Source organism: Triturus cristatus, chromosome 3_2 (assembly GCF_964204655.1).
Source record: "Triturus cristatus chromosome 3_2, aTriCri1.1, whole genome shotgun sequence".
Lineage (NCBI taxonomy): Eukaryota > Metazoa > Chordata > Amphibia > Caudata > Salamandridae > Triturus > Triturus cristatus.
In genome coordinates this window covers 1,157,484,646-1,157,507,264 of record NC_140584.1, presented here as the reverse complement: position 1 = coordinate 1,157,507,264, position 22,619 = coordinate 1,157,484,646, and the positions used below count along the sequence as shown (strand labels likewise).

Below are 22,619 nucleotides of genomic sequence, written 5' to 3'. Positions count from 1 at the left end.
TGTAGGCTGCAGAGAACCTGCACATGTGGTGGTATGGCATGCGCCCTTCTTGTTGGCTGGTCCAGGAGTGGGTGCAGGTCCCTTATCAGGTCCATGATGGTTTGGGGGTGTATCCTGTACCTTTCATGTATCTCAGCGTCAGTCAGTTGAAAAAGTGTGATTCGCTGTCTGTAGATGCGTTCCTCCCGTCTCCATATCCTCAGTCCTGCTGCCTGTAGACGTAGCCGCCTTGCAATGACATACAGAGCGGCCATGTTGTCCACGCTGTTGCATTTTGGGATTGCTTATATGCACTGTTGATGCTTACCACCTGCTTTCTATCAGTGTTAATTACCGACTCTTATTTACCGATTTTCATGGATTTCTTAATTACCGAATTTACCTACATATCTTTTTCCGTTTTACCACTTCATATTTACCACTTCATATTTACCGAATCGGAAAATATGTATTCGGTAAATTTGAAGCGGTATTTTAGAATTCGGTAAATATGAATCGGTATTTACCGATTCATATTTACCGAATATGGGTTTGTGGCCTCCTACATCTCAACTATCTAAATACCGGTCGGTAACGGGTTTTTTACCGAATTTCGGCCGTTACCGACCGGTATTTAGCTACCTACATGAGGCCCTTAGTGACACAAGACTAAGGCAAAGTCGAAAATTAAGGCTGATTGCGATGGAGTGCAATTCGGATACACAAAGTGGAATGGGCTAAGTCTCCACTTACCTTCAGACTTGAAAGAATTTTCAAAGAAAAATGTCTGAGAAGGTAAAGTTCATTAGGGCAAGACAGACAGCGCTATCTGACAAGGAGGCGTTGCCATCAGGGAGCTCCCGGATGAAGTTGCGGTGAAGATTTATATGTTCAGACTTAGTCTCTTATACGGAAGTTAAAAATCGCCAGCAGGATGAAGCTGAAGGCTGTAGCTGGCAAGGGCTCCACGAGGTCAGATACTCCTTCTGTGAGAAACCACAGAACAGGATTTGCTGCTGCTGAGAAGAATGTAGCTGGGCTGCTGCAAATTCAGGCCAACTGGCAATACACCTTGGGCAAATCGGTGAGCAGGTACATCCCAGTCTTCTCTCAGTTCTCAAGTCAAGAGTTTTGGATTTGGGCTATCTGAACACATTTAGCACTACTTCCAAGGGTCCAGGACTGAAGGGCACCACTTAGAGGGCCAGGACTAACCCTGGGCCGAGTATGCAGGGTGGCACTCAGCAGAGTTCCACAGAGTTAAAAGAAAACTCAGTGGAACTCCGCTCCACCCCAGTCCCACTGATTCTTTTTGAAAGGGTAAAAAAACCCACTTACCTGCTCTCTGGCATCTGCGGGCAACCCTCCTCCTCGCTGTGGTGTCTCCTCTTTGCCACCGTCCTCCTCCTCGTTGCCAGTAACAACCCCTACATTTTACGTATTGGTGGACTGCGCATGAGCAGTACAAGCAAGACATTAAATGTAGGGGTTTGCAGCGAGGACAGACAACAGTGAGGAGGTGAGACACCACCGCAAGGAGGAGGGGGTCCGCAGATGCCAGAGAGCAGGTAAGTGGGTTTTTTCACCCTTTTTTTGGAGCCGTGGCGCAGGGGCTGAGGGGCGTACTCCTCTCCGCCACGGAGTCGGAGTTTTGACTCAACTTCGCGTTCCCAGTGGAACGCAGAGTTGGTAAAACTCTGCAAACTCCGCTGGTGACGCGGAGTACGCCACCTGGGCTTAGCCAAGACCCACTCAGACTGGCTACAAGTTCAGGTTCAAGATTATGGATTGTTTTCTGTCCCAGAAGCTAGCCAACTAGCCTTTGTAGTCACTCTTGAAGTCTCGAGTTCAAGCAGGAAAGCAGGTCTCAAGCAGAAGGGCTGTTCTCTGAGGGCATAGGGCAGGTTTCAGGCAACATGCCAGGCCTCTTGGTGGCCCCTTAGAAGTGAAAGAAACTTCTGGAGTTTCCCCCCTATGGAAGTTTCTGGAATGTCCTGCCTCTCTGCCCTGGTCGTCCCAGTCTATCTGCTGTCACAATAGGATAGTGTGAAGTTCTTTGGGTGCTGAGGCAGTGTCTTTAAAGTGCAAGTAGAGTTGAGCACAGATTGATCCCATCTGGCCAGGGATGGCCCATCTGGCTAACACCCAGCCCCTTTATTGTGGTGCTCTCAGAGATGAATACACAGAGACCAACTACACCTAGTAATGTGACCCAGGAAACAGGTTTAAGACACCAAATGGTTAGGAGTGGAATATGCCAATTTTCTTAGAGTAGCATTTTCAGGGGGAACAACCTTTACAACACAACTTTTACAACGCACTACACTTACAACGCATTTTTTACAACGCAACATCCACTACAACGCATTCCATTACATCGCATGACACTACAACGCATTTTTAAAAACTACCTTTACAACGCATTCCATTACATCGCATACTACCTTTACAACGCATACCATTACAACGCATAATATTACATTGCATTTAAGGTAAGTATACACCCCCTGGAGTTAGAATAGTAAATTTTACCCCTACACTATCCAACACTTACCCTACTGTTGCACCCCCTGGAGTTAGAATAGTAAATTTTACCCCTACACTATCCAACACTTACCCTACTGTTGCACCCCCTGGAGTTAGAATAGTAATTTTTACCCCTATACTATCCAACACTTACCCTACTGTTGCACCCCCTGGAGTTAGAATAGTCATTTTTACCCCTACACTATCCAACACTTACCCTACTGTGGCACCCCCTGGAGTTAGTATAGTAATTTTTACCCCTATACTATCCAACACTTACCCTACTGTTGCACCCCCTGGAGTTAGAATAGTAATTTTTACCCCTACACTATCCAACACTTACCCTACTGTTGCACCCCTGGAGTTAGAATAGTAATTTTTACCCCTATACTATCCAACACTTACCCTACTGTTGCACCCCCTGGAGTTAGAATAGTAATTTTTACCCCTACACTATCCAACACTTACCCTACTGTTGCACCCCCTGGAGTTAGAATAGTAATTTTTACCCCTATACTATCCAACACTTACCCTACTGTTGCACCCCCTGGAGTTAGAATAGTATTTTTTACCCCTATACTATCCAACACTTACCCTACTGTTGCACCCCCTGGAGTTAGAATAGTAATTTTTACCCCTATACTATCCAACACTTACCCTACTGTTGCACCCCCTGGAGTGAGAATAGTAATTTTTACCCCTTTACTATCCAACACTTACCTTAAATGCAATGTAATATAATGCATTGTAATGGTATGCGTTGTAAAGGTAGTATGCGATGTAATGGAATGCGTTGTAAAGGTCGTTTTTAAAAATGCGTTGTAGTGTCATGCGATGTAATGGAATGCGTTGTAGTGGATGTTGCGTTGTAAAAATTGTGTTGTAAGTGCATGCGTTGTAAAAGTATGCGTTGTAACGTCATACATCCCATTTTCAGAATTTTGGTATACAGTCCGACTTTACCATTCAATAGGATTTTGAATTCCAATTCGCTAGACACCAAACATTTCATTTCAACCTGTCCACAAACAAACATTATGAGTTATTAAATGCAAATAAGGTAACCCAATGTTATTTTAAGGGAGAGGTGGGACTCACAGTAGTGAAAAAAGGATTTCAGAGTTTTTCTCTACCTGAACATTTTAAACTTAAAAGTACATGTCCACCTTTTTAATTATAATGCACCCTACTCAAAGGGCTGTTTAGGTCTACCTTTGGAGTGACTTATATGTAATGAAAAGGGAGCTTTAGGCTTGACAGGATTATTTAGCCAAGTCAACTTTGGAGATACAATTTAATACAGGTTTCAGTTGCAGGGCTGGGACATGTTTTATGGGGCTACTTAAGTGGGTGGCACAATAGGTGCTGCAGGCCCAGTAGTAGAATTGTATTTACTAGCCCTGGTTATATGGTGTAATATTTTAAAAGTGAGTTATAAGTAAGTTAAATATGCCAATCAGGTGTCAGCCAATTTTTGTCATGCTTTAGGGAGTGAGCCACAGCACTTTAGCACTGGTTAACAGTGGTAAAGCGCACAGAGTCCTATAAACCAACAAATACAGGTCCAGAAAACAGGATGGGTGAAAGCAAAAGGTTTAGGGGCGACTCTCCAGAGAGAGCCAAATCAAAAATTACTCTAATTTAAATTTTCACTTCATGGTCAAAAACGTATTTGTCACCTGGCCCAACTTGGTTGCGGGAAGAAGTTTCTCTAGAGCACAATGCCTGTTTCTTTCACTGTGTGATTCTTGAGTGGAGTGTAATTTGAGGTGTGATGCCAGTAGTCTCTTTTCCCCCGGTTGGTTAGTGTATTTTTTATGTACCTCAGCCATGAAATCTGAATTGCCTGAAATTGTGGGATAATGTCAAGTATGTCCTATTGGTAAACTCCAAGCTCCTTTGATGACCAAATTGTCATTTAGAACAATAAAGGTTTTAATTTGTCTTGTTGAATAATTGGTTTCTTGGTCAGATGCAAAGTAATTGGGACCAGAGGTGAGCTCTTTTGGAAGCCTCAAGGATGATCTTATGAAAACGTTTTCTGCTTTCTCTAGGCTCTCCAGGTTGCATGCCCAATAGATCTGAGCAGTACAATTGTACATTAACAGCCTGGGCACTATATATATCGAGAACTAGGTAAATTTGAGCATGCATGGCAAGCCTGATTAATGAGCTTGATATGTGTTTTAAGGCAAGTGTGTGTTTTGCTCTTTGCTTGTGCCAGTGGAGGGAATCAGACAGTCTGACACCTAGGTAATCAAACTCAGATACTCTGTTTAGGGGCATATTAGGCAGTCATATTCTGCCCCTGAAGTTTCTATGTGGCAATAATGCCATAAATGTTGTCTTCTGCACATTTTTACCTAGGTCCTTGCATGCTGTGGTAGAGTTGGAACCTGAGGAGCAGAGTCTATAGCCCTTTCTGCAGTATGGCAATAAGGATCTGCATATATTAAAGCAGGCACTTTTTTGCCTGCCGAAACCAGAGAATCGTTCTCACAGTTCAATAGATATCCAGTGCTACTGTTTATGAAAAGGAGAAATAAGACAGTGCCAGAACTGAACCCTGACGAATGGTTTTTGTAACCTCCATTTTCTTGGTCAATTCTCCCTTTCGCCCCCAGCAAATGTGGGTAAATGTATGGGCATACAGCCATCTGATTATAGTCAAAAGTTAATGTATGATTATTGGGATACTTCCCCTGGCTTGTGCTTAGGGTCCACAGTAAGTACACATATGCAACACGTAGATGGCCTCTGTTAATGTTTACCACCTTCCACCTAATCAGGAGAAATGGAAAGACCTGATTGACAGTGCTGAGGTTTGACCTGAACCCAGCCTAGAACTGGCTCAAGATTTTATTTTCAGTCATCCAGACACAGCTACAGTAGACACACCCTGTTCACATGAAGCTGTAGCAGCTGTTGAAGTGCAGAACAAGGCTCAAGCCCAGGATACCACAAAATCTCCTCCTTTTCTTTCTGAAATGGACAACTGGGCCCCATATATAATAACCTTATCCAATGCTTGGGGGGGCACAGAGATTCCCCCAACACTCAACAAGGAGATCCGTATATAACCTAGCAATCACTGACCTATAAGCCTGATCGATAATTTGCAATAACGATTCAGCAAACAGGTATTGGAGAGGAGGAGGAGCATTGGTGTTAGCATGTTCAATCGTGCATGCTTAAGTCTGTTTATTGCTGTGTTTCCTCTGAATTGTTGATATTGCCATATAAAGAAACATAAAAAGTGTTGATTTGTTGCAAAAGACCTGGATCAAATGTGAACTGTCTCCAAGTGCCCAATGCAGTCCCAAAGTAAGCCATATCTCAGACAAACGAGATCTTACATACCACAGGGGCCATGATGAAAGAAGGCAATAGAAAGGTATCTTAAGGTATTTTATGTTTCCTAAAATTCTAACTCTGTAGGTACTTCACTACCTTAAAAAAGTTCATTTTTTCACCGGTTCTGGAGAGGAAATTTTCTTCGCTGAAAATGGAGATCCTGCAGCTGTCTATGATATTCTGAACTGGCAGATGTTTCCAGATGGAGTCGACAAGTCCTTGACAGTTGGAAGCTTTGATTATCGGTCACGTCACGAAATTTCAATAAACTTGGAGGCCTTGCTTTGGAATTCAGTGGACTCAGGAGTAAGTATTTATTATTCCTTCTTTCCAAATAAGTATGCACCTAGCCAGACAAATAATTGACCATGGCCCATGGATTGCACATTATGTGTGAATTATTGAACATATAAACTGTACATATTACTTAAGCATTATACATCCCTTCATATATGAAAAGAATGTTTTCGTCCTGACCGGGAATATAAATCACACTTTAGCCACATTCAAAATGTAAGTATTAGACCACAGTGCAGACATCTCCTGGAAACTGACAAAGTGACAAGATCTCTCTAAGGTCCATTTTGTACCTAACAACTGAAGACTCGTGAGGAATAAGTGAGATTATCATATTTTTCCATGACGATGAAACCCAGTGGAGACACAAAGCTTTTGGAAATGGTCCTTAAAGCTGTTCAAATGATGTCTAAGGAGAAAGAATGAATGCGTAAATGATTTGATGATTTTTTTGCGTAATTTTTAATTTAGTAGCAAAATGAGCACACTTTGCCAATGTTTTTAGAAATCAAGGGACATCTTTTAGTCTGGGGATGGACCTCTGATTGATATTTCCCAATGGTGCCTTAACTGAGAAAGTCACTCATGATGGTTCGTAGGTGTGACTTGTGGTTTGGTGTGAAATATGAAGATTCTGAATGAACACAGGGAACATGTTATCAAAACCGATGTCATATTAGATGACCTGCCTTATTAAAATAACATCCTAGCTAATAATGATTGGGGTCTTTTTTTTATCTAGTGGCCCTATAATCCCCATGTTCCTGTTATTTTAGCGCTGTTGCTCTGGCCAACTCCCGTTGATGCGAAGTATTTTAAGTGTTTTTTTAACCATGTATAACTTGTTTTAATCATGAAATGTCTTATTTTGTATGCGTCATGTTCTTTTGTGGGTATCTTTATATCTGAATAAAGATTAATTGACTTGACTTGATTGGGAATACAAGAGCTTCTGTCATGAGACAATACGTAGAATGTGTTCAGAAGTTGAAAGCTGAAGTCAGACCTCCCACAGCAGCTAGCAAGGCCAGATCACGTTTCTTGCTACGAGTGTGCTCTGAGTCTGCAGCAGTGACAGTAAAACAACGAAGCTCCATAGAAGTGGTAAATAAACCCGGTCCAACAAATAAATATAGAAATATGGAAACTACTGGAACATTTTCAAACCTCAAAATGTACGTAACACACATTGTCATACTATAATAAGCTTCACAGTAAAAAAAAGCAACATTTCTGACTGAAGCTTAAAAGTGATGATGATGAGGTGAATTGTATGGTGTGCGCCTGCGCAGTAAATACAAACACATGACACCGATGAAGGGAAATCAATAATCCTTTGCGCTGGTATGTGTGGTAAAGACCGTCTCTTTTGTTATGCCGCTGGAGTTTTAGTTTGAGCACAGACTCTTTTTTGCCTCACAATACTTTAAGGTACAAAAGTAAGTTTTGACAGTTGGAATGTGCAGGTATTGGAGACTGCCATGTAAATTCTCTTCTTAGAGACAATCGTGCCCCCTTGCCACCTTAAATTGTCCTACTCTTACCCTAATCCAGCCTGCAATTTCCTCTGTCAATGGTGAAAAGGTGAATGGGTGAAGTTGCAAATGTGTTCAATCCCTAATCACCCTCCGATGTTCAATACCCTGCGAGCCTCCTTCGCTTTGTATTAGAATCAATTAAGGTGTTCTGCCTTCTTCACCCACCAACAGTAACCCACTCTGAGGTCTTCACTTGTGACTCTAGAAAAGTTCTAAACATTAAACCAAGGTCTGGCACAATTTGTATTTGGGCATCTATACGATATTGATTTGAAAATACCAGCCTCTAAATGATCGCTTTCTTTGCTTGAGTATCGTTGTACCTCTCGAATTTAGTATATAGCCTTAGGAACACTGGGTCATAATAATGTGTCCAATTTGAAAAATAAATACTGAAAACTATCTCGATGGTTTCCTTTATAGATTTCTTTGAAATCCACATAATTTAATATAAGTGTACGGCTGGCAAGTTGACACAAACATGCCCCCCAAGACTAAGACCCGTACTACACAGATGAAGATAACCCTATTGCAGCAAAGGCTGAGTGTGAGCGCGTGCAGAAAGCCCGCCGAGGCGCCGCTCCTACATCTAGTCCCTCATGCTCAGAGGATGAAGTCTTGGAGCATGGTGAGGAGGGCCAAGGGGGTACAGGCCAAGCGAGGTCGAATAATGCCCGTCAGAGATTAATAAATTCAACTCCAGAAGAAACTGAAGAAGGTAATGAACTATCTGGCCCAGTTATGATGGGAGAAAGCCAGGTCAATAATCCTCCGGTGGAATATCAGGAGAGTATGCAAGAAAATCCTTCTAGTTTACCTCCGGGCAAAGTTAAGGAATACCTGATGTTTCAGAAACCTAAGGCATCTCAATCTCTTTTTCAGTCTCCACCCCCTCTTGCCGCAACTGGCTCCTAAGCAGGATATTCACAGGGCTAAAGAGGCACAGATTGTTCAGTCTCAGTCTCAACCTCATCCCGAAATGATTGCCCCAGAACCTCCGTTGCTTTTTCAACCTTTGGTGAATCCCTCACCTTTTTGCACATAAACAATCATTCCCCTGCAACGCAGACACCCTTGCACTATGGTGCAAGGGTGCATACGCTGGTGCTAGGCAGCTAATGTACTGCCAGTGCAGGAGGAAACGTGTCTCATAAATATGCCCCATAGATTCTGTAGGTTGCTCAAAGAAAGTGCATATAGAAGTGTTTATTTTAGGGTGTCCATGTGCAAATAGAAGAAACAACAGAGTGAAAGAGAACAGTTATATTTCTTGAAAGTGCACTGGCTGATGGGCCTACAACCAGTGTAGTGGGCTTGTTTGAAAATAAAATTCTCTTTTTATATATATATTTTCTTACCGTACGTTTTTAGGACATAGTGATCATGAAATCCAAATTCACTATTCCAGATGGGCTGAGCAAGTCAATCCAGACCAGAATATTGAGAAAGTCGATGTTTCGACCAGACTATTGCGTAGAGGGTAAAATAAGACCTCAGCGCGCTAGTCTTCATCAGGACATTATGAACAGTGTAAGGCAGCCTATGGTCGGGCACAATATTAATGTCCCAAACACAATACTATTCGGACCCTTAAAGGGTCAATGGTCTTTAATTACTTCGCAAGCAAAATTGAAGATTCACCAATGTGTGCGTTGGTCAATAAATAATGCAATTCAACTCGTAAGAATCAATGATAATGCAGGACCCAGCTGCAAGGTTTGAAGACGATGCAGAGTCTGCATCATGAAGGGGTTCGATGCCTAAGCCTTCTTTGACTATGCGGCTCTGAACCAAACCATTACCTGCATCCACGGGATCAACGATGACACATCGCATCTCCAGCTCCTTGCATCAAGTCTTCAACTTCAACGCTTTCTCCATCCAAGATACTTTTTCAACAGGACCTTTTATGAGTCCTGTAGCCGACCTGCCCTCCATCGTGGTCGGCCTGAACTTTGGGTTTGCTCCGGTCTAGAGTGACCTCAAGTAACCCCTTAGCACTAATGACTTACAAGCACTACTTTTTGATGTATTATTTAAAAATTCATAACTCCTGTTCTACTTATTGGAATTTTGCAGTTTTGGTATTATTTTACTCATGAAAATATTCTTTATTTGTCTAAAGTTGTGTAGAGTATTTTTGTGTTGTGTTCTTTGTGTTACTGTGTGTGCGTGAGTTTTGCACAAATACGTTACACATTGCCTCTTTAGATAAACCTGTGTGCCAAGCTACCATAGGGTGAGCAGAGGTTATGTTTTAGTTTGTATCCAGCTTACCCTGACCAGGATTGTGGTCTTGTACAGGATGCATACCTCTGCCAACTAGAGACCCAGTTTCTAACAGTACAGTTTTATGTTTTCAAATAATTACAATTAATGATTGCAGAATTCAAATTGTTCCATTTATCAAACAGACAATTTGAGTTTGTCTGTATTGTGTGCATGGTGATGATAAATCACTGCTTGTGAAGGCAGTTTGAAGCTTTGATCACCAAAATATTGTTCTTTCCCACTTTGCAATATAGCACTATTGTCTTCCTAAGTGAAATAATGTGTGCCAACAGTGCAAGCTCTAGAACTTATTGCTATCTATGAATTATGTTTTAGGTTCCACAGTCAGTCTGTAGTAAAAGCTGTATTCCTGGTTTTCGAAAGGCTGCCCTTAAAGGACAACCAACCTGTTGCTTTGATTGTGTTCCATGTGCTGATGGTGAGATCACAAATGAAACTGGTGAGAAATGCTGTTACTTGTGTATATACAGTTTCAGACAGACTGCTAAGATTCCTAACTCTTTCATTAACTCTGCATGCTTCTTTTATGTAAATGAACTTTTTAAATGAATACACAGATGCTGGTTACATATATTATTTGGACTAATTCAAAGGTGTGTCACAGAAAAACATGTGATGCGAGAGTTCCAATGAAACATGAATGTAACACTGAATATTTAGCAATCAAAATGTCATTCCATTAGATAGTAAACTTCTCAATACACCTGACCCTAAAGTTACATTGAAAAACGTGAAAGGGACATCATGTAGATTCAAAAAGAAAAGGACAAGATCCCGTCAGTTTTATCTATTCATTTTTAAAATCCTCTATAATCCACAGAAATAATATTAAATGTATGGCTTATTCAGGTTCCATACCATTGATGCAGAATATTACCTTTTACGGAGAGGTTGATGTAGTTCCTCACTGTTAACAACTGGATCTCCGATTGGTAGACTGATCCACCCAGTCGTTCATGATTTCCTTCTTGGGGCCACAGAACATAATAGTTTAATTTATCAATCTCCTGTGACCACTGCTGCGATTTCCTCTGAATACAGACCTCTCTGATGTCACAATCTGGTGTAATGTTTGTCTTACAGGACCATTCTCATCCGGCCTGTAGTGGATAGCACAAAAAGGTCTATGTCTACAAGATAGATCAATTTCCAAGACATAACCATTCCCCAGGTTATCCACCAGTCCTGATGAGACCCTAGTACCCACTAAGAGAGTCGAAACGCTGTCGACAACAAACAGGAGACAAACCGTAACCATATATATGGAACACATTTTTTATCAACTCTTTCAGGTTTAATATTTGTAAAAATACTGACTGTCTCCCCAATTAAACCAATTTTACTATTTATGCTCACTTAATTGGTCAGTTTCCTCTTCCTCAGTTTTTTTTCCCTGGGGGGTGCATCTTAAAATCTTCTCAACACTCCACTTCATTACAATTGCGATCACAAATTTCAGTTTTGCGTCTTTAAATAACCTTTAGTTCATCTGAATTGAAATTGGACAATGAAATGATGACATACTAGTCATTGGTTTTGCACATGAATTTGAGAAAAGATGAAGTCTTTACAAAATAAATGTCAGCTTTCACAGTAATTTGCACTGAAGTCTGTGGGCACGAATCACAAAGGCAATCTGAGACAAAAGTCTAACCTTACGACTTTTCGTATTTACAGAGGTCATTTATGAGTCGTATCTTTACATTGCCAAAATCTCCCACGTGGGCAGTACTCTCCGCACCCAGGCCGTACTCTCGGGCGGTACTCTCTCGCTCGGGCTAGATGAAGTGTAATCAATGGGCTGGAATTCAATTTTTACAAAAGGAACATTATGTATGTGTGATAAATGGTAGAGGAGGTCATGAAAATCACTTTGGGCAGAAACAAGGGTGTGGTCGGACGCTACATCATATCCCAGAAATGTTTGCTCCTTTGGATCATGGTACATGCAGTCCACAATTTGCGCTCCCCTCAGTGTGACTGTAATGTCAACACTAGTTGCTCTCCAGTGATGACACTACAGTCAACACAGAGGGGAGCGCAAATTGTGGACTGCATGTACCATGATGCAAAGGAGCAAACCTTTCTGGAATATGATTACACTTCATCTGGCCCGAGCCAGAGAGTCTGGCCTGAGCTGGAAAGTGCAGCCCGAGTGCGGAGAGTACAGCCCAATCAGGAACATTACGGGCCGATTGTGGACGTAAAGATACAACTCGTAAATGACCTCTGTGAATACCAACATTCATAAAGTTCAACTATTGTCTCAGTTTGCCTTTGTGAATCGGTCTAAGTATATTTAGATTGTATTTATAAATGAGTTCCAAGTGAGCTCTTGTTTTCAGTTGCTAATGGTCTTTCGGTGACATCTGTTGAAACATAATGACTGTTAGGGTGTCTAAATGTTAACTAAGGTCTATTCCAAGTAGCTATTCGCCGTATAAATGTTTCTCAAAGCTAAGCACCCTGCATAGTCTCTGAGGGCATGCTCAGTGGTTCAGAAGAGTGGTTCAGGATGTATGATGTTAGACTGTGGCTGTTTGAGAGTGGACTGGAGTTTCCAAAGGCAGACTGAAGGTTTCTGGGTCCCAGCTGAGAGTCTCAGAGGGTCAGATAGGGATGTTGGAAAGTAGTCAGAGTTTCTGTTGTATATTTGGTGGTGTGAAATAAGAAGATGGTGTGTTTGAATTTGTGTTGAAGACTGGCTGAGGTTTCAAGTGACTGGATGGGGTGCCTGTATACTGACTGATCCTTGTGTTATCTGAGGCATGCTCAGGAACTCTGACAGCTGGTATGTATTGTCAGAAGGAGGGCCAGTGGTGTTTCTTAAAGTATACCTTTAAGTTTAGTCTTGCAAAAACCCAGGTTTTTTCAGTTTCACTTTCCATCCTGTGAGCAATCCTTGCTGCCTGGAAAGCTTCTCAGCTACTGCTCTGACATTTGGTTATGACTTTCCTTGTTTTCCTCAAGTCCTCATGTTTATTTAATATTATACTTGGTAATTTTCTTTTAGTAGGGGGTTATTTCTGTGAGATCACGATGAGCAACTGTGCAAATTAAATCTCTACTTCAATCTGAATTTCAAATGTATCCATCACAGTCACGTGCTTCTCATGTTCACCGAGTAAACTTTACTGGTGCTCAGTTTGAAATGACTCGTACAAGCCACACCTCTCCCAACACTCCCGCTCTAGATGGGAGTCTCCAGTCTTTTTAATCCAAAGATATTTTAGCTTCCTTCCTTTTATAATTTCTTGGACTACAGTGCAAATTGATTAGGGAAACTAAATTCCACTCTGTAAATTTCACACCTTGGTGTTGCTAAATGACAACATATGTATGACACTTTTACTTGTGATGTAAAAATATGATCTACTTTGATTTGGGCCCAGAATCTATTTCTATTTTAAAGAGTCCAAATAAATGCTTATGGCACAAACGTTGTTGCCCAGCATTTCACAAGTGGCACCTTGAAGCTGTCCTAACATTTTTAATAAATAACACACTAGGTTTGAATTGTCTTGTAACCAATCCCTGCTTTATAGTGCGAGAGGTGCACAAAGCTCTGATTCTGCAAATTACCAGGTCTCTCAAATACACAAACTTACCATTTCATTAATATTATTTGGACTGTAATGAGCTTGAAACTACTTGCGACCTGTGCTGAGTTCTGTGATAGAGGCCTGCGTGGTACAACAGACCTCCATCCAACGCATTCGCATGCATGTTTTTGGAATGCAAACAATAAAAAGAACTCAGGCTTGATGTGAAGGGCAATGAAGGACCCCATATTACCAAATTGGAAGCTGTACCTCATGAAAACTTCTATTGTGCCATTCAAAAAATACTGCCCTTGAGGAAGCAATCAAGCAATAGTTTTTAACCAAAATTACGACTGCAAAGCATTGATGTTTATAATTCAACTTCATAGGTAAGAAGATACCCCTCTTCAGCTTCTCCTTCTTCTGAATTTCAGTGAATTACAATGTGCATGTTAATAATTTGAAACACATTTTCTACTCCCAGTGTGCCTTTGATGCACTGTTGCATGTGGTTCGATGGACTTACAGCCTGTGATTTTGGGATCTATTTTAGACATTCAAGGCGTCTGGTACAATGATTTTTGAAGCCATACTTACCTGGAGGCACCTAGAGCTAGGGTTTTGTAGGTGTACTTACTTTTAGCAGAGACTTCCCAACCAGTAGCTATTTTGCTGCTGGGCTGAGAGAGGGAGTACATAACCAGCACTGATGTTTTCAACAACATTTGGTATGCTCATTACTGCCCTTTACAATGTTTGCAATAGAAAAGAAACTGCCAGGATCTATGGCAAAGTCGATGATTCTCTACTCCAATTGAAGTGTCTGGCAAGACAGACAAATGACAACACACATGCAGAGCACATGATAGATGTCTATATGTTAATTCATCACTATGACAGTTCCTTGCTGTATGCTTTCATTTGTTTAAACTAATTAGACTTCTGTTTCCTTCAAGAGATCCTGAAATTATCTTGTAGTTGGTTCTAATTTATTGTATATTCTTCTCAAATGATTTAGGAGAACTTCATGAGGTAAACAGATTATGTCGATGCACACACTCAATAGTAATGCACAGTAACAGTTTTTTAAGATTCAACACAAAAAGTATGGGGCTCCTTCTCTTTTTCCCAACGCGTTTCGTCACTTAGGTAGTCAACCGTGCGACTTCCTCGGTTGACTACCTAAGCGACGAAACGCATTGGGATTGGAAGATTAAAGAATAAAGGAAGACACTAAAAAAGAGAAGGAGCCCCATACTTTTTGTGTTGAATCTTAAAAAACTGTTACTGTGCATTACTATTGAGTGTGTGCATCGACATAATCTGTTTATTGCTTTTCTGTGGGGAATTGGGTGTTTCCCATTGTTTGATGCACCACAACAAGAGATAATAGCTTTTTGAAAAAGTGTGTGATAGTGCAGATGCGCCTGAATTTACTATACACCCCTTTCTCTAATTTGAACTTCATGAGGTGCCTGCAATGCCTTGCGGGGATTTACAGAAACTCCCATTTCTCTATGGGAGCTTGTACTGTGGCCGGTTTCTAACCGCTGCACAAGCTCCCATAGAGAAATGTGAGTTTGAGACCGGTGGCATTGTAACATGGCTTTCGGAACCCCCTGACCTATGGTTGATTGGTTCCCAAACCGATACAGTGTCAGCTGGAGGCAACTCCGACCGGCATTGTAATTAGGGCCTTAATCTCTGTGTCACTACATTTGACCTGACACTCCCAGGCCAACTTCATGCCCAACAGCACTCAGACTTTGTATGAAACTTTTCCTCATACCATACACCCTGCTCTGGACATGTTGAATCAGGTTGCACCACTAGTGGCATCATTGGTGGTTTCTAGGTTTCTGACAAAAATCCAATTTTAAAATTTGACTTCTTGAGGGATCTAGGTTATACAGCCAACATAATACATGAGAAACAGATGCCCATTTTTAAATAAATTATGAAACCAAATGTCTGTCTTTATGCCTAGATGCTACAGTTTGTATAAAATGTCAAGAAGATCAATGGTCCAACGACAAAAGAAATTCCTGTGTTCCCAGATCTATTGAGTTCTTGTCCTATGAGGAGCCCCTGGGTGCAGCTCTCGCTTCTATTTCAACGGTATTGTCTTTGGTGAACATTTTCATTCTAGGGATCTTTCGCCAATATCAGGACACTGCAATCGTCAAAGCCAACAACCGAGATCTGAGTTACCTTCTTCTTTTTTCTCTCATGTTTTGTTTCCTCTGTTCCTACATGTTTATCGGACGGCCCATGAAATGGACATGCATGTTTCGGAATATGGCATTTGGGCTTCTGTTCTCCTTTAGTGTGTCCTGTATTTTAGCCAAAACAATAACAGTCATTGTTGCATTTAATGCCACCAACCCAACCAGCCGGTGGAGAACCTGGACTGGCCCAAGGACACCTTTCTACATTGTTCTCTGTTGTTTCACTGTTCAACTAATCATATGTACAGTATGGATATTCACAAGGACTCCTTATTCTGGAATTAACACTGTAACATCAAAGAAACTAATCATACAGTGTTTTGATGGATCAGTAGCACTTTTCTACTGCATGTTGGGATACATGGGTCTCCTGGCCTCTGTAAGCTTCCTAGTGGCTTTCCTCGCCAGAAAATTACCAGACAGCTTCAATGAAGCCAAATACATTACTTTTAGTCTGCTTGTGTTTGTAAGTGTGTGGATTTCCTTTATCCCAGCGTATCTCAGCACAGATGGAAAATACATGGTGGCCGTGGAGGTCTTTGCAATCCTTGCTTCAAATTCAGGCCTTATGGCTTGTATATTTTTCCCTAAGGTTCACATTATTCTCCTAAGGCCCGATCTGAATACAAAAAGTTATTTACTTAATAAGAAATATATCAAAGATAAAATGAAATGAGTGTATTTTTCTCATCAAGGAGCAAGAGGTGCCATGTACATTTCCATTACTGTTAACCATCATTGGAAAAATTACACAAATTGACATTGTGATGAGATGATCTTACCTTAATAACAGCAGTCTGATTTCAGTAATCCATTTTTTAAAATTACATTGCGGTATTTGCAAAGTCAAAACCAATGATAATGCCTGTTTATTAAACATCTTCCAAGATAAAAGCCTTCACCACAGTGTCACAAGTGTTATTCTTCAATGTGGACATTAGTAGGCAGGATACAGTCAGTGAATACAAGCCCTTTGGGGAGAATCAACCCTGGAAGGCAGAATTGAGTAAGTGGAGGGTGTACAGAAAAGTAGGTGCTCCTTTCGCATACAGAGACATGAAATGGTAATTTACAGTGCCTGGAATTGCATAATTACACACATCAGAAACTGTAAATTGCTGTGCCTGGAGACCCAAGCTACAATAAAGCAGGAGGTAGTTGTGAGGAGCAAGTAGCACCAATGTGTAAGTTGGAGATCTGGGTCTTCCAGTCACTGACCTGGAGGCTGATAGATTCCACTACACTTTAACCTTAGATTAAAAACAGATTAGACCATTCTCAGGAAACAATGAAGGGCATGTATAGTAACATTTATAAATTAAAAAGTGTGAGAGGACAAAATAGGCATTTACTACATGGAAAATAGTAATGGTTACAGGACCTTCCCCAACTATCCCTTGCATTCTGCACAGATATTTAAGGAAGTTGTAGGGAAACGGTAATGGGTACATATTTTCCCTCCAATGGGAACCAAACACCCCATTGTAGTTCTTGACTCTCTCAGCATAGCGGAGCAGAGCAGGCCAAGGTCTGCTCAAGGGCGATCGTGTGGGCTAGCAATCACCATTTGTTGGCACACAATAATAACTCTCAATAAATGATTGTCCATTCTGTGCTTTTTCTTCAGAAAAAGGAATAGTACATTTATTGCACACCCACTGCTCAATACTACTTAGTTATTTACAAATATACATAAGGCTGATGGAAATACATTTCAACAACATTGTGTACCGCTTCTGACCTCCTAAAGGGGTCATACAACCACATCAGATAAGTACATTGACTTAGTCAAAGGTACAGGAGCATCAATACACATGTAAAAAAAATTATCATTTTAGAAGTAAATGCAATAATAAAATATAACCATGAATGAATGCACTTATTATTGCTAATAAAGCATATGTACTTTGATCACGAGTGGCTGTCAACATCATTTTTTTAATCAAGCATTTCCAAGAAAAATATGCATTACTCATGGGTCTGTGTGCATTTTGTATCTTGGAAACATTGACTTCACCCCTAGAGAGTGCTGCACAACCCAGCTGAAAACCACATGCTCCAGCCTTGGGAGTGCTTAAAAATAGCAATGAAGCCTGAGATGATATTCCTTTTGGTGATCCTTTCAACTTAGTGAAGGAGGTGGCCCAATAAGGGTCACTCGGGTCACTCACGACCACCTCTCAGCCTTCCATACAAATGAAGAGTCGGTCAGACAGTAGAGAATGCAAACCAATACTAGTTTATTCAGAGTACACTCAGAGCGGAGCCCTGTCTGCCCAGTCGCTATGAGTGCTGCAGAGGGACTGACATCAGCAAGCATAACGATACATTAAGTACACTTTGAAACCAATGAAAGCGGGCCCACCATGGAATTTTCCAAGGAGATGCAGCTGGACAGTAAATTACAAAGTAGGAAGTTTCGTTTCTGAGGCTGGGCACACCTTATCTATTAGTGAAGGTCACTCTGCCTGTACCCACCATGAGACAAGTGGGAGAAGGCCTACGTCTGAAGGAAAGGTATGCACTAATAGGAACAGTGCATTCATTAGTGTAACAGAACTCAGCTCCAAAAAAACATAACCTAGAGAAGGCCGTTTCTCAGAAATGGCAAAGGAATAGTTTCGATCACGATACAAAATGGCGCCCTTACACAAAATGTCACAGCGGATGCTAAGTTACGTAAAACAATGCTAAAGCATATTTTTCTATTCTAACAATAGAGTCAGTATTCTTTAAATCCTTTCATGGGAGGCTGTGCCACTTCTGCAGCTCCCCCACACTCTTTTGGGGCATGTTGATGGTGGCCATGCCATCAGGGTAGAAAATAGCCCGCAGAGCGAAGCCCGACATAGCATTATGATGCACTCACTCCTGGGAGCATGTATATCCAATGCTTTTGGGATAGCTGCTGCCTTTGTTTCCATTTTTTTTTGTCGCACTGCCTTGCACTGCAAAGCCTTCTCTCTTTCTTTGGGAGGTGTCCAGTCCCACCTGGGCCCCCCTCATATGCTCAGGATGGGGGCAGCACAGGGAGCCCAACTTTGGCTTCACGCCAGCTCCCCATGTGTGCAGCACTCCTTTGTGCTGATACAGGAGCCAGCAGGTTTCTTCTGACCAGCCTGCTACTTTGAGCAAGGTGTTGGTGCTTGTGGTGGCCACCCAATCCCATCAGACATGTGCATAGGAAGCGGGGCAGACCCACCACTGATGGGGGATTTGCGGCAGCAGTCCCCCATCTCATTTGGGCCATGGCCTGCCTCTTTTCTCCTTTCCTTCGAGTAAAATGCCACAGTGCATCCCCATCTTTGCCTGCCATCAGGGGCCAGGATTTGGGGTACTGGGCCCCCCGATCAAGAAAATGGCCTGGAGGATGGGGTTCCCAGGTTCCCAGAATGCTGGGGAGTGGGCCCAACACACACCCCCTCCCAAAATATTCACTTGAGGACCTCTCCTTCTGTAACCCCTGGGTCCTGGCCCACCTCAGGGAATTTAGAATGGCCAGGAAAGCCTTCTCATATTGATATTTCAGATCCCACTGGGCCATTTAACAACATGCCTTTGGGCATTTTGTACTCGTGCTGACACACCTTAGCCACCTGTAACACTTTCCTTAGGCCGCCTAGACTCTAAGGTGGCAAACCTTGCAGGTAGCTGGTTCCACTGGCTCCCTGAATCAGCCTTCCTCCATTATTTCATTTGGGCCTCTCTCGCCATTGGTGCAGAAGCATAGTCTCTCCCCTAACTCTAACTAGTCCGCAGGAGTGTAATGGGGTCAGCTTCCCTGGTCATGTGGAGAACTCTACTGGACCTGGGATCAACTTAAGTTAGAGCCCTTTTTCCAGATGGCATCAGGGGGTTCTTTCTTCCAGTTGTCCACGGTGGCTGCCTCCAGCCCCAGTGCCCAGCAGGAAAATACAGCCAGGAGCGAGCTCTCCCTCTTGCGCAATAACTTTTAAGTGGAGACAGCAGGTTCTAGCAGTGAGGCACCTCTGGACAATCACCTCTCTACCACTGTCCTATCCTTCCTGCACAGCCTGCTGGGCGTCACCCAGGAGTCACTTGCCACATCTGCACTGGAGTCTCAGCTCCGCCCTTCACTGACTTCCCTGCCAAGGCCTTTCCTAACAAATCTTCAAAGGAAGTCACCTCCTATGTTAGCTCCAAAGGTCTGGGCTCCTTCCTTTGTTTAGGGGGTTTACGTAGGCCCATCCCTGCTTGATTGATGCTGATCCTTCACCCCCACCCCTTTCTTCCTCAGGAGATGAGTAGAATACTTTTAATTGTTCCATTTGCAAGGGGAGACCTTCATTTCTGACGCTGGAGGGAAATGTAATTAACTTAGCACAGCAGGGTGACAAAAGGCCTGGTTTTCAGCTAAATCACCGAAATATAACATTCCTGGATGACCCAAAAGCTGTACAGCTATCTTTTTGGAGCTTGTAGAATTGATTTTCCCACACAGGTTATTCCCTAATTCCAAGTGTTACTGGTTTCTGTAGGCCACAGGGAAGTAAAGATGCACTCTAAAGGCAGCCCCATCCATAGGTGTATAATAGAGTGTCATTGCTGACAAGACAGTAAAACACACTGTCTTTCCCCATGAGTGTACACTAACATTATGAGTCCTACCAGAGGTCAATTCCCACCCCTGAAGAGTCCCATCAGCTCCGGGCTACCGGGCTGCATACGACAGGAGTCTCTCACGCGCAACCCTCACAGTCAATGCAGACACTCTCTCACTATGGCGCATGGTTGCCTACATTGCAGACAGGATAGTTTTTGTGCAGAAAGGGATGCCATCCTGCACAAAAACAATTCTCTTAGGCTTTTTCCTCTTTCTACGCTTAAAGAGAAAAAAACACGAAGAAAAAAAGATATTTCTCCATGTTAAGCCTTCCCTTGGAATGCCTCTATGGGGTAGATTAACACAAGGCAGCAGCTTGAGCTGCCTTGAATTATTCCAGATTTAATAAACCCCACAGTGCCACATATGGTGGCCTTGCATGGATTGGTAAATATCAATCTAGGTTTTGTGCCGCCCTTGCACTACCCTATGTGGCACAAGGTTGTCACAAAACTTTGATAAACATGCCCCTATGTATTTCCCTTTGCCAGTGTAATGCCCGAATAGCTTTCCAACATTTTGTTAATGATATCTTCAATGATTTAATAAACTCTTTTGTTATCGTCTATTTTGATATCATAGACTTATTTTTAGAAATGGGGTTTCTAGTTGGCTAGGTTGTGCGCCTAAGCCAGGCAGAACCCACCACTCTAGTCAGAGTAAGGGAGTTACACACCCAAGATAACCCCTGCTCACCCCCTTGGGAGTATGGCAGAGCAGTCAGACGTATCCCAGAGGCAATGTGTAAAGTGTTTGCGCAATACACACACACACACACTCTAGGCACACCCCAAAAAGAGACTCCACACAAGGTTATACAAAACTATCCTTTGTATTGCAAAGAAAACACTTTAGACCATAATCACATAAATCACTGAGCCACTAGGCACTTGTCATGATGCCACTTAGACCATAAAATCACTTTGCTATAGGGCAATTGCCATATCATTACAAGGTAGTGCAATCCAGTAAACAGTTAAAGGTTGCCCAGGTTACCCAACCACCATCACTGTATATAACATGCATGTCCTGGACATGTATTTACTATCCTGTCAGTATCTCTACATCAGGGCATAAAATCCAGGTTACTGAATAAAACGATGCATATGCCAACAGTAGAGCATGAAATGCAACAGAAACCTATGGCGGCGCTCCTATGCTACTCTTAAATGTTTATACTGTACTCCTCAAAGGGAGACTGGACACATCAGCATTGGTGCACCTATAACTGGGACGACGGTACTCCCAGTACTGTTTCCTTCGAGGCGGAATCTTCCTACTCAGGGGCGCCGTCCCAGGCTCACCCTGTAATGCCACCTAAGAATGCGTGCCCCCAGGTATCTGGGTTCGCATGGGCACACACAAGGCAGCCCTTTAAAATTGTCCAGTTGCGGCCACGTAAGGGGGGCAGGGTCATAACCCACAACCCATCTTATGCCTGACACAACGGAGGCAACTGCAGTGCGGGTGCAAATATCCCGCCACTTCCTCCCAGAAACCATTGCAGCCCATCCGGATCCCAACCACCCGGGGCTGCACGGACATCTGTAGGAAATGCACACGAGGGCAGCCTAACCGTCACAATTCTGGTGAAGCACCACAAATGTGCAGCCCACATGGCCGGACCGATCGGGTACTGGGAGCATGGGACTCTGTTGTGGGGAGGGCCATCAGGACACTGGGCCCTGGCTCAAACAGGAGATCCTCTATGGGGCCACACTGAGGGAGGATCTCTCCAGCAAACGTTGGCAGCCTCCATGGTCCTCTGCTGCTGGGGCATGCGGGCGGAGCCTCGGTCTCCACGGGAGTGTCCTGCACCACCTCGCACTGCGGGTCCCTCTTTGGCAGCGCTGGCTGGCTGAGGAGTGGCTGCGCAAACTTTCAGAGTTTTCCCTCAGCTTAGGTCTGGCCACAAATGAAGCGATCACATGCACTGCTGCAGTGGAACCTCAGATGCTCTTCCCCATACTGAGAGGTGCTCCAGACACACACCTTAGTAGCAGGGCAGTGAAACATTGGACTATACAGTGCTCCCCAAGCCCTGAGTAAATAAAACCATAAATTGCTCACCTTGTGCTAATTTCACAAAACGAAGGGCAGGCCAACAAGCCCTGGGAGATCACTGCTGGCACCCAGAAATGATAGATGCCGCAGACAAGCACATCAAGTGAAACTCCTCCCACTACTCTAAATGCAGCCAAGGTGTATTAAGCCCAGCACTGTGTAACCCAGGAAAGGC

General features: G+C 42.8%; 1 protein-coding gene across 1 annotated transcript; it reads left to right on the top strand.

The window, feature by feature from the left end:
- Positions 1-913: 913 nt before the first annotated feature.
- Positions 914-16,432, top strand: LOC146859320 (vomeronasal type-2 receptor 26-like). Its single transcript, XM_085647159.1, has 4 exons — positions 914-1,063; positions 5,944-6,165; positions 10,302-10,425; positions 15,516-16,432. The coding sequence occupies exons 1-4, from the start codon at positions 914-916 to the stop codon at positions 16,430-16,432; spliced, it is 1,413 nt and encodes a 470-aa protein (XP_085503285.1).
- Positions 16,433-22,619: the final 6,187 nt, after the last annotated feature.

What these genes read in the sequence shown, in the direction of transcription:
- LOC146859320 (XM_085647159.1), top strand. Translation starts at nt 914, where the DNA reads ATGAAGCTGAAGGCTGTAGCTGGCAAGGGCTCCACGAGGTCAGATACT. An exon ending in GGAATTCAGTGGACTCAGGA is followed by an intron (nt 6,166 to 10,301) that starts GTAAGTATTTAT and finishes ATTATGTTTTAG; the next exon opens with GTTCCACAGTCAGTCTGTAG. An exon ending in TGAGATCACAAATGAAACTG is followed by an intron (nt 10,426 to 15,515) that starts GTGAGAAATGCT and finishes CTTTATGCCTAG; the next exon opens with ATGCTACAGTTTGTATAAAA.